This window comes from Eulemur rufifrons, chromosome 4 (genome assembly GCF_041146395.1).
Source record: "Eulemur rufifrons isolate Redbay chromosome 4, OSU_ERuf_1, whole genome shotgun sequence".
In the NCBI taxonomy this organism is placed as follows: Eukaryota; Metazoa; Chordata; class Mammalia; order Primates; family Lemuridae; genus Eulemur; species Eulemur rufifrons.
In genome coordinates, this window is record NC_090986.1 from 68571697 (window position 1) to 68589507 (window position 17811).

The 17811-nt window shown below is 34.0% G+C and overlaps 1 protein-coding gene across 2 annotated transcripts in view; it reads right to left on the reverse strand.

Moving 5' to 3' along the window:
* The window catches only part of COG6 (component of oligomeric golgi complex 6), an 89284-nt gene that overhangs the window by 33127 nt on the left and 38346 nt on the right, over positions 1-17811 (reverse strand). For both annotated transcript variants that reach the window (XM_069467302.1, XM_069467301.1), the window contains exons 14-18: positions 13583-13714; positions 13086-13253; positions 9542-9649; positions 8520-8573; positions 5585-5664 (exon numbers count right to left, since the gene is read on the reverse strand). In XM_069467302.1, the coding sequence (XP_069323403.1) occupies positions 5585-5664; positions 8520-8573; positions 9542-9649; positions 13086-13253; positions 13583-13714 (542 nt within the window). The remainder of the gene's footprint in view (positions 1-5584; positions 5665-8519; positions 8574-9541; positions 9650-13085; positions 13254-13582; positions 13715-17811) is intronic.

The window sequence follows — 17811 nt, forward strand, 5'->3', positions numbered from 1 at the left end:
CTGATAGACACAGGATTGCTAAACAAGAAGCAGAAACTGTGACCGTGTGACAATGTATTGATTTTGCAAAAGCAAATGATAATACATTAACCTTAAAGAAAGAGGCTTACAATTATTCAAATTTACAAACACTTATCTCTCAGAAAAACTTACAGTAAGCAGCTTTCACGTATAGCTTCTACACTAACAACTATATCTACATTTCTCTTTATCTCTCTGTATCATTAAGTTAAAGTGTGACACTTGCTTATAACAAATCACAGCATTGTCAGAAATGTGTATTTCTACGAAACAGCACAGACAAGAATAATAGACATAGTCTTGCAAATGTTTTTAAAATTATCCAGCTCAAGAAAGACAGTATTAAGTTCATTAAATCTGTACCAACTGTCTCCATGTTTTTGTGACATTAACTTCCTGCCATCCCCAGCTACTTATACTATTCATATATCACTATACTTAGTCATGAGAACCCTGGCACTAATTTTCTGATTTTTACCAAACTAAATTAAAAATGTATCTTTCAAGCTTTACTCCTAAACCTACTTTTCTTGTAATGTTTCCTACGTTTGTTAATAGCGTAGTCCCATCACCTCAGTTCAGGTTCTAATGAACTCTTGCCTGGAGTACACAAAAACTCTTACCTAGTCCTCCCCGTTTTAGTCCCTTCCACATTCAGTCCCTCCGAGGCACTGCTGTTAGAGTGATCTTACGGAAGCATACTTTCTATCATGTGTCTCCCTTACTGGGGGCCTTCAAGGAGATTCAGTGGCTTCCTCTGGTTTCAGGGAAGCCAATATTGCTTCCCCTACTATTCACAATCCTCTAATACTTCCTACATCACCGCTCTAATTCTGCAGCCCAGTGCAACTCCTGCCTTCTCTCTGCCCTGGTCTTGCTGACCTCAGTTCCTTTGCTCACACTTCTCTATTTGCCTAGAATGCCTCTCTCACCACTTTTAAACATCTTTGATGTTCAGCAAAAATGTTCTCTCTTATCCACGAAGTTTTTCCTGACCTTCAGAGCTAGAAATACTTCCTTGCTTTTTAGAACATCTACAGCACTTTTTTCCCCCTCTCTTCTGACGTTTACCACTCCCGACAATAAAGCATCTACATTTTCTTGATTCTCAGATCCTAATAGATTGGGGGAGAGGACAGTTCCACATCAAACGTATGTAACAACTATAATATAACCCAATTTCAAAATGAACTTTAAAATTGTTTAGAATTACAGAAATATATGATCTTCATGTCTTAGCTGTTCTGCAAAACTTCAAGTAACTTGATACTATGTTCATGTCTTGTCCCTTAAAACCCAGCATATTTTGAATATGATGGGTTCTCAATAAATAATCACTGAATGTTTGAAAAAAAAAATAACTCTTTTCTTATTTAAGGAGTCCGATTCCGGCCTCATGAACCACCATTCTTTTCCACAGCATGGAGTCAGTGGTTATTTCAGGCCAAGCTTTTCCGTCACATAGTCAAGAGTACACATGTGTGACTGGCCACACTAACATAACAGTAATGGTGGTAACAGTAATATTGTGTTAGTTGTCACACAAGTCAACACCACGAAGTCACCATCATTACAACATATTCTTTAAGCTATTTTTCTAGGAAGTATATTCTTTTTTGATATTAATAATAATGGCCAAAATGATACATCTGTAAGACCATCTGTAGAAATATGCGTATCTATGGTTTAGAAAAGAACAAAAATAGCTGGATGGAATGAGAAGTTCACTTATGATGTCAGAGCATCAGAACCCTGTCCTGATGAGGTACAAACTCTTGGCAAGTTGAAGCAACTTGACATTGTCCCCAAATTGCTAAAGCTTCCTTAATGAGAGTGGGTAAAAGGAAGAAATGCTGAGTAAATTCTCTGAGCAGAAAGGAGTTGTACTACTGGCTGTACTACCTTTCTGCTGGAAGGAATAATGGCAGAAACTGGTTTAGAAAACTCCTTAACTAAATGAGGCTCTAAGATTTTTTTTTTGATCTATTGATTGGTGATCTTTTCTTGTAATTAATTAAACTTAACAAAAAATGCACCAAAATGATACAAACATTTTTTTTTCATAAATGAAATAAGCTATATAAACCGGTATTTTAAAACTTTGTTAGCTATCATATACATCTGGTATCCATTTTTCAATAAGTCAGATACCGGATTTTAGAAATAGTGTTTTTAGTTCTTTAGTCAAAGCAATAAGACAGATTTGGAGGTGGTGTATAAAGTATGCATTACTCACACCTAATACTCTAAAATCTACACTCAAGCTGAACCCAGCCTATATTTGATAGCATACAAGGAGTACACAGAAACAAGGCTATTCTTTCTTATAAGAAGTTTAAAATCATAATAAAGTACAATAATAAATGTTAAATATAATATTTAAAAATTCAGAATAAATGGGAAATGTAGAATAAATTATTAAAACTTTGGAGGAATTAGTAAATTTTAAATTTCATTTTCAAGTCCCAATGATGAAAAAATTTTAATTTACTGAAATTTAGTTGTCACTCAGGCCACATTTCTGTTTCTAAGCTAAATTAGCTTACAAATGTCTATCTGTAACTCACAATGCAGCTTAAAAACCATAAGTCTGCAACAGAAACAAAATAAAGCAATCCTGCTAAAACACAGATAATTGAATAAAACCAAGCCAAAAAAGCCAAGCAAGAGTTTATAATTTATTTTAAATGTTGGTGTTTGATAGTATATGGCTTCTTCATTCTGCTCCTCAATTTAAGAAGCCACTGAGATAGGGAAGGGATTGAAAAATGAACACGGAGAAGATAGAGACAGCAAAGCTGGTAGAGAAAAAAATTGTCCAGTTACAAATGTTACAGTGCCATAACAACCTAGTATTAGAAATTTCAAAAAGCTTAATAAAGATTGATGTATAACGCAATAGAAATATTATTCTCTTTTTAAAATATGCTCAAAGAAATTAACTGTATTTTAAATAATTATTTAAAACAGTGAACTGAAATGAGAAATGAACTGTTTACTTCCAAAATCAGTGAGCTTGTCATTAATCAGTACTTTAGAATTTTTGGTTACCATAACAACATGATACAACTTTCATCATTACCATAAACCCAGCATTCTAAAAATAGCTTCTTTCAACATCAGGCTCTGGGATCACTAAAATTGGGCTTTATTTTAGCAGCACAGTTAAGAGTGTAATCAAATCTGCCACAACAGAAAAGGTGACAACAGTTTAAGCCTAAAAAACTAAGAAGATGATAATAGTCTTATGAATAATAGATGGGTTTAAATTTTGATTTCTCTTTATCAAACATCAAAAATGTCACAATGGGTCAAGTTAATTTTTCACCCCAGGTCAGCTATTTTTAAGTGAAATTAAAACATAGCTTTTATGAGACCAAGGCACATATCTCACATGTATTATCAATCACATATGTCAAACACCTTTGCGCATCCTTTAAAAATAATAAAATAATATAATCTCAACATAGAAAAGAGTTACTAAAACACAATATAGTTTAGTGTTGAAGAGAATAGGCTCTAGAATCAGAAATACTGGATTCAGATCATGGCTCTGCTTCTTATTAGTTGTTTTTATTTATAGTAGTAATTATTATGTAAATTCATCCTTTATCTTAAAGAGTATTTTGTATCTTTGTATCTATACAGACATTCAATTACTTAATCCTTCTAAGTAATGTATATTCAATTACTTAATCCTACTAAGCAACGTCCTTTTCTGTTAAACAGGAATCCTAGTTCATAAACTCATTGGAACGGATTAAATTAAGTAATCCATTACAGGATCACTCGGGCTGAGATGTTCAGATTAGGCTGTAGGGGTTGAGGTGGATGGCAGAGGACAGGGCAAGAGTGAAAACAGAATACATCAGAGGTTCATGTGATAATCAGGCACAGATGATGCTAACTTGGACCAGAGTGGTAACTGTAGAAATGTTCAAAAGTGATAAGTTCTCTCTTACAAACTCTTTTCTAGATGAATAATAAATATTAAATAAGATGGTTTCATGGGAATTGTGTTGGAGCTGTATTGCAGTTATTTATAGATTAACTTGTTCCACTAGTGAATTTCTCCACCTATGAACAGAGTATGCCTATTTATTAAGATCTTCTTTTAGAATTTTCAAAAGTTTTATAAGTTTATTCATTTAATTTTCCATATAGTAATATAATTCAGTTTATTCCTAAGAAACAATCTTGTGACGATAGTAACAAAGCCTTTTATTTTTCATTACATGTTCTAAGTAGATATTGCTAATATATAGGAAAGGCACTAATTTTTCTATGTTAATTTTGAATCTGGCCAAGCAAGAACTCTATCTTAGTTCTATTAGTTTATTGTTTGCCTTGTTTTTGGTGCAGACATCTAAAATTCATTTATACTAACTATTTACCTAAAAGGGGAATTTCCTGACTCTGTGTATGAGGGAAAAAAAATTCTATCCCATTTCCAGATAATTCTAATTGATATCAAATTCTTCTGCATGGTGAGCTAAAAGCTGCTTCCTTGCTCTATTTTTTGTTATAGTTCTACATTCCAGAACAACAGAAAATAAGTGTATTACCTCTGTAATATACCACCCTTTTAGGTATGTTAAGCATTTTTTTCAAGTTCAATAGTTCTTTCCTTATTGTACTTTTTAATATAAATATTTGTTCACATGTTTAACTGACCTATCACACTGTAAGCTCTATGAAGACAGTGCAAATGTCTTTTAAAACTTAACCTCTAGTGCCTTTTAAATGGAAAGCACTGACCACACTGCTGAAGAAAAAAGAAACATATGCATAATATTACCAATTTCCTGATAATTTATCATGAATATTTCCCGTATTATTTCATATCATTGTACAAGAAATAATGTATACATTATGAGGACATACTGTATCTAACAAGATATACTGTTAGACTCTTTGATTCTGTAAAATTAAATTGAAAAAAAAAAAATAAATAAAAAAAAAAAAAAATATATTACCAATTTCCTATATGTAGACAATTTTGTCAATATTTTTCTTAAAATCAAGGAGGTCAGACTACATGGTCTATCAGTTTCTTCTAATTATAATATTGTAATATTTTAATATATGGTTCTTTGTCTTGAGTACATTCCTGGTAAATGATATTGAACAATTTAATGATATTGAACAATTTTATGATATATATCTACAGAAAACTGCTTAGGTTCAAGATCATCTATAAAACAGTTCATCTGCATTGCACAATGAATATGTTATTGATCTTCAGTAATATATTCAAAGTCAGTCTGACATGTTTGTTAACACAAGGGAATTTGGTTTCTGGCTATCTAGCTCTAGTTACATTCAAAGTAATCTTAAAAATTATTTACTAATTAGAGAGTTTTGGAATGATAACAGGCAAGGAATTAACTATGGACAAGGTGAGGTCAGATCCCTTGGGGTGCTGAGGCAGGAAAAAGGGTTGAAAACTATAGATCTTCAATGATAAATTTTATTCTTAAAAACACATTTTTTTCCAAAGAATGTACTTCATATTTAAAAACATGTGAATCTTTACCAACTATTTGAGACCAGAAATACTTACTTCACTGTGGCACTCAGCAGAAAGTTCAGCTGTGGCATTAACAGGTTGTCTGGGGCTGACAGATAACGATCAAACTGAACCTAAATGAAACAGAAATGCAAAACATAAAGGGCATATATTTGCTGACAAACATCTCAAATATAACCACCTCTGTAAGGATTAAATCCTAAGAAAAAATCCCACATTTCAAACTACTAGATCGTTGTGTTCAAATAAGTGTTTCTTAAACATTCTAACTAAAACTCTCTAAAACTACCAACTTTTTAATATAGTTAGTATTACCAATACTTACTTTTAAAATCCTGAATCCACACCATTCATTTCAGTCTCCCTCACCAAGCTTTTAAGTAATAATATTACCAAGAAGTAAAGTCATCAGATTTCAAGTCCACCTCACTTGCATCTACTATTAATATATTTGTTCATTTGTTCATTAATCCATTCATTAGTTCAACTAATATTTCTTGAGTAGCTACCATTAGAAAGGTATTATCTTAGGTAATAAAAATATAATAATAAGCAAAAGAGGACAGTCCCTAGCTTCATGGAGCTTATGGTCTAGCAAGAGAGGTATTAAACAGATAATAAGGTATATGAATATGCAATTATAAATAATGTTAATGCTATGAAGAAAAAAACTAAGATACCAAAAAGCGTAAATTGAGCACCTAGTCTGTGGGTTTGGCAAAGACATCTTAGAGAAAAGGACATTTGAAGTGAGATCTGAAAGATGAACGACATTGAGTAAGTGGGCAGGTGGTAGAGGGAGGTTTAGTGAGAGGAGACAGCATAGATGAAGATTTGAGGCGGGGAGGAAAACAGCTAGATAATTAGTGATCACGTAGGACTTACATGCTTTTTTAAGGATTTTAATTCTTATAAAATTAGTAAACCATTGAAATTAAGTAGGGGAATAATCTGACTTAACTTTTAAGATGCTAAATCTGGCTACAGCAAGGAGAATACACTGGAAGATTGCAATAGTAGATGCAAGGATAGCAATTAGGTAGTTACTGCAGCATTTTTAGACTACAGGGCAGTTAAGGTGAGAGAAGTGGAGATATTTGGGGAAGTCAGTGTAAATCCATCAGGACTTGGTTACTAGTGAGATGAAGGGGCTGACTCCCAGATTTTGGAGCTATATAAATTAAGTCACAGTAACATCATAACATGTAACTGTCTTTTTAATCCACTTATTTAGCTGGGTAATAGCTGCATCCCTTACTAGATTATATCTATTTTCATCTCAATTCTTAGTATGATGCCTAGAAAATAGCAGAAACTTGGTTAATAACTGTTGATATGATAAATGAATAAATGTTCTTCATGCTGAGTTGAGAATACCTGAAAGAGGCCCTGGGATTGGGGTGGGGTGGGCAGGGTTAGTTTTGAATATGATGGATTGAAGTGCCTTAGAAACCTCCAAGTGCAGGCAACAAAAGTTGTACGTAAAACCATGGACTGCATACAAAACTCAACAAAGATCTGATTTCTTTAGAGACATAACATATTCAACTTAATTGTTTTTAAAATTGACCAGGAACATTAAGGATTTTTAATGGGGTTTAAAAATATTTTGTGAATAATGGGCTACATATGTGTCAGAAGAGAAGGGGAAACAGAGGGAAGAAAAACACATTTATCGAGTACTAACGTTACCAATCTACGTGTGTGAACATAAATATTCATATTTGGGGGGTAAATACCCTGAAGTGGAATTACTAGATAATATGGTGAATGTTTATATAACTTCCTCAGAAACTATGTCTTTTTTTAATCAATCTAAAATTCATTCATTTTCATTTATATTACTTTTTAACCTCTAATTTTCTTTGCATTTCTATAGGTTTTGCTGTTACAGTTTTTGTTTGATACATAGAAGTTATGACTCTTACTCCTATATAATGTGTTTTATCATGGCATAATGTTCCTTATTTACCCTATGTAGTGTTTTAAACTCTACCTTGTCTAATATTAATATAGTCAGCTGTGCCTTCATCTTTGCACTTGTTAGGTATCTTGTGGGCCTATCCCTTTATTTTCAGTTAAATTTAGTTCTAGAAGACGATATATAAGCAAGCCCTGGCATCAAAAAAAAACTATCCTAGGGAACTATTTATGAAAGTCAAACCACTGTCGTAGTGAGTATGAGTATTTTAAACTCACATATAGTAGTTAATATAGTTAGTAGTTAGTATAGTAGTTCAGCTCCTGAGCTCTGGGAGCCGACTTCCTGGGTTGAATGAGGTGGTCGTGAGGATTAAAGAGTTAATACATGAAAAACACTTGGCATGCTTAGTAAATGTTAATGGCTATTGTTGTTCATTGTTATTACTATTACTACTAGTACTATTAATATTATAAAGCTTCCAAAGGGGATCATTCCTATGAGGGACAGGGCTACGTGACTTAAATATCATGCAATAAATGGGTAAACACACATGCAAAGTATATACTTAACACACAAAAACATGCTCCAAGAGTGGTGCTCATGCAGAAAGGAAGGTACAAGCTCTTTGCTTGAAAAGAGGGTAATAGAGTGGAGTTTCAGGGAGCAATGTACTGTTGTAAGACTGGAATATAATTTCGGTTTTCATCTCAGAAAGAAGTACTGAGATACACAAACCAAGGATCACATCAGTAGCAAGTCTATAACATACACATTGCCTAACTTCTTCATGTCTGTCATTCTTGTTTCTCCATGAAATTAGAAATAATAACTCTGAAAATGAAGAAATGCTAAAGAATAATGAAAAGACCATCAGGGTATGGTGGAATACTACTGTAAATGTAAGTCCTGGTCAGACTTGCTCAGTTAAAAGAATACATGCTCAGTCATTACTGGACCCAATGTCACTACTGCTTACCAAGAGATAAAAATTATCATACGGGACAAAATTATCACATAGCCAAAAATGCTTTATCATGCACTTACCATTGCAGCCTTCAGTGCCACGGAATCTAGGTTGGGCACATTAGCTAAAGCACCCTATTTAAAAAAAAAAGCAAAAACAAGATGTAAAAAAGGAGACAGACATTTCATTTCATACAGGCCATTAGTGGACTGCCCAAATTTGGAAAATCTTTTAGCTTATTTCCAAAGAACTCAAGTGTCATCTCTTCAACCTCAGTAAATCAGGGACTATGATTTGTTGGAAGGATTAAGAAACACATAAGTTATTAACCATGGAAATACCAGGATACTTCAGATTTAGTCATATCAAAGAAAAAGAAGTCAATGAAGCACTCAGAAGATGCCAGAGAGACATGGAGGTTTGAAGGGCTTCACTTTGATTATTTTAGGAAGTACAGAAAGGCAGCAGAATTGGTTCCTATTGGTGGAAATTTGCTTATTACTTTAGCAAAGAAAAAATTGAGAAGTTTTGATTTGTGAAAGCCTGGGGCTTTAATATATTCTTCCTGTCAATGTCATTTGAAAGAGTTCTTTGCCTCTTAGTGAAAGATGGTTTACATGGTTTTCTAGGGTTTCCACCACTCCTTTACTATTTCTATTAGGGTTCTGTAATTTAACAAGATCATATGCTGGCCCCAGAAGTGATCACCCTTCCATGATTTGCCAAATTAACAAAAAGATGACTGCTATTCATATAGTAATCTATGCATTCAACAAATAGTGATACAGAACTCTGCAAAAGTTACAAGTATGAATATCCTTTATACATTTTATAATACTAATTTTTGTATATTTTCATTACTTTCACAAGGCAATCATCTAAGAACTGCACATCTCACTTAATCTTCAGAACAATCCTATGACACAGATACTGTTATTGCCCCCAATCTACAGATGGTGAAACAGACAAAGAGAAATAAGTCACTTTCCCAGGAAAACAAAGCTAACAAGTAGTAGAGCCAAGATTCAAATCCAGAGTCCAGCTCTAGAAGCCATACTCTAAACTGGCATATTTTTAGAATTGGGAACATCTACATGCTTACCTGTTCGGGTTTATGTTGCTGTACGGTGTTATAGATATAACTCAAGCCTACCCTAGTTAAAACATAAGATGCTTGCTCATTTATAAGTGTGTCCAAATGTGCTTCAATCTAAAATAAAACACAACAGAAAACATTTTAAAAGAGGACTAACACTGATGAGGGTAGAAGTAGACCACCCTGCTTAGTTCTCCATCATAGCTTTGTTCCTTGGAGTGACACAGATAATGAAGCGCAGGGATGGCTTCTATAGCAAAGGCTTTTTCTTCCCCCAAAGAGGAAGTCCTCCTCCAAAAGGGAGAGAAAGTCTTACTTAAAATGATAACCGAAGGGGATTCTAGAACTAGCCACCAGCCACAAAATCTGGGTTGCTTCTCAGCTCTATTAAAAGCTAGCAAAACACAAACAAAAAACACTAATAAACAAAAACAGTATAAAATAAAATACTTAGGATGAATTCTGGGAAGATGAGGGCCTGATGTTCCTAACCTCCTGACCTCCTCACCTTTCCAACTTGCTGGGCTGAGTTAACAAATCACATATATCATCTGCAGAAGCCTGGAGGAAATCCCATTGCAGCTAAGGCAGTAAATTCTCCCACTGCGGATAAAGCAGGTCTGTGACAAGCAGGGGACAGTCGAGGGCCCAGTGGAACTTTGGTCAAAGATTTCAGATTTGGGAACTATCTCAGAAGATCTGGCTAACAGATGTGAATGGTACATGCTCCCCAGCTTCGTGCTATTTTGGAGGAAGCCACTGAATAAAGGACTAGCCTGATGAGTTAGAGCATTCCCTCATGGGAAAAAGCCTGCTCCTCCCTTGTTTTTGCCAGTATAATCCTGATGGTCTGGAGGCCTCCCTTCTATTCCTCACCAGGAAGTTCCCCCAGTTTTATTAGTTTGTTTGCTAATGGTATAGTACACTGCCAACTACAGCATGTGTTACCATCTGAATGTTTGCCATTGTCCAAGCAACTCCAATAACTCCTCCCCCTAAAAAACTTACAACTGATTTAGGAGGTGAGTAAGCTAAAGGGAAGCCCATCTGAATAATCAGAATAAGTATCTTTTCCTAATGCAACACTACTGAAAGACACAAACTACTTTTATTTTATTTAAAGTAATGCCCAAGGAAATACGATTAAAGCCCTTACTTACTGGAAAGCAAAGAAAACAAATGTAAACACTTAATGAAAGTGAAAAAGAGAAGAGTTACTGCTAAAAACCAAATTAGTGGTCTGGAAGAAAAGTAACATAGAGCAAATATCAAAGAAAATAGATTAAAGAGATTTAAGAAGAAATTAGAGGACAGATCCATGAGATAAAATCAACCAAGACAGGAGCCCCAGAATATATTATAAAAAGTGAAAATGGAGAAGCAGTGATTAAAGAAATAATGGAAAACTTTACTGAGCAAAAGAAAGGTTTGACTCTTTAAACTGAAATGGCTCTCCACATTCCAAGATGGAAATAATGGAAAGAGGGACATACTTAAAATAGCCTGGGGAAATATCTGAACTCAAGAAAATCCTTTTAAGTTTTCAGATGGGTAAAATAAGTTAACATGAAAAAGACAGAGAGAGAGAGAGAGAGACAGAGAGGGAGAGAGAGAGAGAGAGGGAGAGAGGGAGAGAGAGAGTCAGGCTAGCCTGGCCTTTTTAAACACTAGAAGAAGCTAAACAAGAGTGGAAGAGAACTAATAGATAATCGTTAGAAAAGATCTGAAAATCAAGAATCCTTTACCCAACAAGGTCAACTGTTGCTTTGGAGGACCCCGACAAGCCATGCCTTCCAGTATCCATGCCCTTGTATCGTCCTTTCTCACACTGAACCTGGGCTGTTCCACGTGACCAGCCTTGGCCATCGGCACACAAACAAACACGATACAAATACAGGCTTAATAAGCCCTTCTGCATCGGGGCTTGTCCTCTTGGAATGCCCACAGACTGCCAGTGGGGTCTGGAAGGGTAGGAAGAAAACTGCTAGTGGAGGCTGGAAAAAGGGGAACCTGAATTATCTGCTGATAGAACAATTATTGAAAATGCCACCCAGAGTAATAAAGATCTGGCTAAGGAGATTTTTGGAGAAAATGTTGAAATACATGTGAAAAGTTCAGCTTTTACCCCACATCCAATAGGGGTAAAAAAATAAGCAAGAACATAGAGAACCTGAATAAATTAATAAACTCAATTTAACACACATGGAAATTTATAACATGCAGAAAATAACAATGAAACATTTAAGAAAAACAGATAATTGGTGATAATGCAAATTAATGAACTGATATATCTGAACATCTTAAGAAAATGGCTAAGATTTGGGCTTGAAATACTGACAAATATAGGGAAAAAAAATAAGATTTTTTAAGAAAAATGTTATTAATTCCACAGAAAACAAAAATTATCCAGAAAAGGAAAATTAATCATTTTCATTACATGGCTCAATGGTGTTTACATAGTCATAATAATTTAACACAATATTAGTCTAACCAAAAATTATAATCAAACTGCATTGGGAGGTTGGAAAGCTCTAAGTATGGCCATATTCCTGTGTGTGTGTGTGTGTGTGTGTGTGTGTGTGTAGAGAAATAAATTTTGATCATCCAGAGTACAAATTGAATACATTAGATCTAAGAATAAAAAAAAATCTGTAAAGAGAAACACACACACAAGCATTTAGAATTACAAATATAAATACCAAAAGAAACAACTATAAGAATTGAAAGAGACTATCTGTAAGAGAGAGAAATAAGAGAGAAACGCTGGGGTGGAGAGGATGGTATATTGTGGCTTCTTATTACAAACTCTATAGAACTGTTTGATTTTAAAGCATGAATATGGATAATTCTGATATATTTCTAAGAAGGAATTAGAAATTATAAAATATCACAAATTTTGGTATATTAAAACTCATAACTTAATAAATGAAGTTTTACTATACCCACTGTCAAATTGTTTATATACTTGTGATAGCACAAAAGATTCAGAGGTGTTTTTTTAAAAAACACTACATCTACCAGTAATTACTATTTAAAACTGGAACCCAAGTATCTGGTAAATTTTACAAATGGCTTTGTTTTAGTCATCATATACACTCTTAAGTGATACCATTTGGTTTATAGGACTAGAGTGATTGGTATAACAAACTGTAATGTTTTGCCTAACACTGGTTTACACAGATAAAAATATATCCTCTGTAACACATTCAGTGCTAGCTACACAGCTTGAAAAATACGGCATATTATTCACAGTTCAGAAACTGAAATCTGCATACAGAATAACTGTTCAAAGTAATCAGAAAAGCTTCATTCTACCATCACATACTATGGTCTGAATCAAGTATCTTAACCATTACATATTCTGGCTTCTCCAAAGCTGAAAACTAAAATAGCGAATGTATGTGGATCCTTCCATCAGACTATATCAAAGGATTTATAGGTAATAGATCATTAAAATTAATCAAGTCAGTAACTTAAAGCTATCATATAGAGGAAAAGGATTCCATCTTTTTCCTATAAAATGTGAGTAATCATTTTTAGGAAAATTTACCTGAAATTGTAGCATTTCCAGACGTCTGTCCGTGAATTCAAATAGAGCTAGTGTTGTCTTCATCATATGTAGTGAATTGACCATGAAGGTGGCCATGTCGGCTGTGCCTAAATTGCTGGCTGATACAGTGCACATCTGGAGAAGGGGATCCAAGACACACGATAAAACCTATAAATGAAAAATAAAATTGTTTATTTCCCAGTCATTGGGCCTGGGTTAATGACACTTCAAAATTAATGCCAAACTAACTGGAAGGGAGCCAACTTATAGAAGCTCATGAGAAAAAGATTAAATGATATAATAATAATGTAGCTTAAGAGGTGGGCATCATCGAATCAATACTTTTTTAAATTAAGAGAAATGATTTAATAGTTGAAGGAAAATCAACGATAAGAAAGGTACTGTCAAAATACCTGGGTTAAAAAAATGCCACAAGGAGAAGAGAATGTACAATAGAAGGGCAATAAGCAGTCACTAAAAATGAATTGACAACATACCTGCACGAAATCAGCTTGACGAGCATCTAATGGTACAACTGAGGAATCATGAGATGCCAAAACCTCACGCAGCAACATGAGTGTCTGATTTAGTGCAGAACTTGGTCCAAGATCAGGTGGTGGGAGTTCAACCTACAATAAAGGATGGTTTATCTACTGCTTCTATTTTTCCACTAAGTCTTAATATATAAATGTCAGTTCACAGTAAAATATGTAAAAGATATAAAGCATTGGCTCACACATTAAATATCTATAGTTTACCAATAGCTTATTTTGAGCTATACTAATTAGCACAGAAAGTGACAGAAAAGTTCTTTGTCAGATTATGTTAAAATTAATGTCACTCTGTACTCTAAAGTTTAAAAATTAATGAGTAAAGTTAGTGTTCATCTGAATTATAAAATCGTATTTTGATATGTATTTTAAATGGCCTATTGTTGTGGTTTTTTTAAAGCCAAGTCATAAGAAAAATGCACTCCATAGACCAGTGCTATCCCAATTACAATACAATTGAGAAACATTACCCATTCTCAGGCCCAAATCTCAGAAATCGTGGTTCAATATGTATAGGATAGGTGTGTAGGTTGGGGGTCCAGGAATTGATACTTCAACAAGTACCCCAGGAGAGTCTTAGGAGCTACATGCTTGAAAATCACTTCACAGAAACAGTGTAACATTTAAATAATAGAAATTCTGGAGTTGAAAAGCACAATAACTGATATGAAAAACTGACTATAGGTGTTTTACAGCAGATTTCAATGGGCAGAATAAATAGTGAACTTGAAGATAGGTCAATTAATTATACAGTGTGAGAAACAGAAAGAAAAAAGAACAAAAGAAAATGAACAGAGCTTCAGAGACCTGTGAGACACCATCAACAATATAAGAATAATGGGAATTCCAGAAGAAGAGAACAGAAAGGGGAAGAAAATATATTTGAAGAAATAATGGCAGAGGACTTCCCAAATTTTATGAAAAATGTTAATCTAAACTTCCAAGAAGCTAACTGACCTCCAAGTAGGATAAACTCAGAGACCACACTGAGATTCATCAAAATCAAACTAGCAAAAGATAAAGACAAAGAGATAATCCTGAAAGCGGTAAGAAAGAAGCAACTCATTATTAACAAGGATTTTCAACAAGATCAACAGCTGATTTCTCACCAAAAAGCATGGAGACCAGAGGCATTGTATGAGACATTCACAGGCTGAAATAGACTGTCAGCCAAAAGAATTCCTTGTTCAGCAAAACTATTCTTCCAGAATGAAGGAGAAATTAAGACATTCCCAAATAAAGACAAAAATTCTTCACTAGCATACTTGTTCTACAAGAAATACTAAAGAGAATCAGACACGAGACAGTAACTCAATTCACATGAAGAAATAAAGAACACTGGTAAAGGTTCCAATAAAGGTAAATATAAAAGACAGTTTTAATGTACTTTTATAGATAACTCCTTTCCCTTCCCCACCTGATCTGTATGTCAACTGCACAAGGCAATAATTATAAATCTGTATTAAGGCATACAATGTAGAAAGATTTAATTTTAACAATAATAACATAAAGGAAGAGGAGATGGAGTTATATAGCTACAAAAATTTTGTATGCTATTCAAAGTTGGTATTAATCTTAACTAGATTGTTATAAATTCAGATGCTAATTGTAGTTCCTAGGGCACCAGTAAGAAAATATAACTAACCATATACCCTCCATATATATATGAAAATAAACAATAAAGGAATTAAACTGGTATACTAGAAAATATATACTTAATGTTTAAAAAAGTAAAGGGGAGAGAGAGAAACAAAAACCATTTAAGACATACAAAAAACAATGAGCAAAATATAGACATAAACCCTATTCTATCCTCAATTGAATTAAGTGTTAATGGATTAAGCATGCTAATCAAAAGGCAGACTGGTAGGGGAATTAAAAATACGTGATTGAACTAAATGCTGTCTTCATGAGACACATTTTAGATTTAAAGACAACAACAGGTTGACAGTGAAAGGATTTAAAATGATACACCTTGCAAACAATAACCAAAACAGAGCTAGACTAAATTAGCTATAATAATTAGCTATACTAACATACTCATATACTATCAGATAAAATAGATTTTAAGACAAAAACTATTACTAGAAATAATGGATCTCTTGAAATGATAAAAGGGCCAATCCATCAAGAAAATATAACAATTAAAAATATATATGGACCTAGCAACAAAGCCCAAAAATACATGAAGCCAAAAATGACAAAATTGAAGGAAAATATTTCTTGTGGTGAAGAAATATTTCTTTGAAGTTCCACAGATCCTTCAATTTTGTTTCCTTTTCTTCCATTAAGTTCAAATAAATGTGAACTGAAAAAAACCTCGAGAATATGATCTATTTTTACAAAAGTATTCTACCATTCCTATTTAAGATGATATCTAGAATAGCGTTAAACTGATGACAATAATGGTTAACCAATGTTATTTCTAGATAGAGCGTTTTGTGTTTTGTTTTTTTTTCATCTCTGTGCTCTTCTGCATGGTTTAAATTTTTTATGAGTACATGCATATCAATTTTAAAAAAATAATACAGTGATCCCTGACCCCTAAAAACTGAATGAGATATACATACCACACTGTTAATAACAGTTAAGTCAGGGAGAAACAATGTAGATAAGTGTTATTTTCTTCTTTGTGTTTCCATTTGTTTTAAAATAAATATATATTTATTTAATAAAAATCAATGTATTCATAATTTTAAAAATTTAAATATAAAGGCATTGCATACACATGTATGCATATATATGTAACACAAATTGAACAGAAGATATTCATATAAAAGTTATTCAGTGTAATTTTTTTTTTTTTTTTTTAGACAGAGTCTCACTCTGTTGCGCCGGCTAGAGTGCTGTGGCATCAGCCTAGCTCACAGCAACCTCAGACTCCTGGGCTCAAGCAATCCTACTGCCTCAGCCTCCCAAGTAGCTGGGACTACTGGCATGTGCCATCATGCCCGGCTAATTTTTTCTATATATTTTTAGTTCTCCATCTAATTTCTTTCCATTTTTTTAGTAGAGACAGGGTCTCGCTCTTGCTCAGGCTGGTCTCAAATTCCTGAGCTCTAACGGTCCACCCGCCTCAGCCTCTCACAGTGCTAGGATTATAAGCGTGAGCCACCACACCCGGCCCAATTCAGTGTAATTTTTAGCTTAGTACAAATCTTATTAAGATTTTCTAGCAATATAACAGCTATATGTAAGTAGGCAGGCACAGAAACCAGAGCAAATGTGTGTGTCTTAATTTCCCAATACCTTTCATAAACAGAAAAAAATAATCTAACCTCCAAGAAAGCTTGATAGGGAGTACAACTCTAGTAGAACTACATACATGGCAGGATTAAGATCCTAAATGTTTAATGAGTAATTTTCTAAGTTATAAACTGTGGTATATAGTATCTTTTGAAAGCAAAAAAAAAACTTTCAAAAATTCACACAAGAGATTGTCAATTGCCAAACAAAACAAAAGACCAATGACTGAAATCTTATGTACCAATGAAAGAAAGTTGAAAGGAAATTTCTTTTTTATCCCCTTGAATCAAGGGTTTTTGTTGCTGTTGTTGTTTGTTTTTTAAATAGGGTCTCATTACTCTGTTGCCCAGGCAGGAATGCAGTGGTACAATCACAGCTCACTGCAACCTCCAACTCTCGGGCTTAAGCAATCTTCCTGGGTCAGCCTCCCAACAAGCTAGGATTATAGACACACACCAGCACGTCCAGCTAATTTTTAAAATTTCTTTGTAGAGATGAGGGTCTCACTATGTTGCCCAGGCTGGTCTTGAACTCCTGGCCTCACGTGATCCTCCTACCTGGGCCTCCCAAAGTGCTGAAACTAAGGTCTTTAAAAGCTGTGTAAATTTAAAGCGAAAGTCACATCTTGCCACAGTTAGAGCCAATGACACAAGTGAGTGTTACTTGAACTCATGTCATTTAACAAACTGCCATTTTATGAGGTGATTTTACACACATACCAGCAACAGGTCAGAACCACACTTCCAAAGGAAAGTGAAAATTATGGCAATTTATCAGATAAACAAGATTTACGACTGTACAATTCTATAGTAGAATAACAAAAAGAAAATCTAAAGAGGAGAAATATCTCAGTAATAACCTTCTGCCACTTTAATTTAATTTCATTAGGTAAAATTCATTTCAAAAGGTTAAACTTTATACGAGAAAAG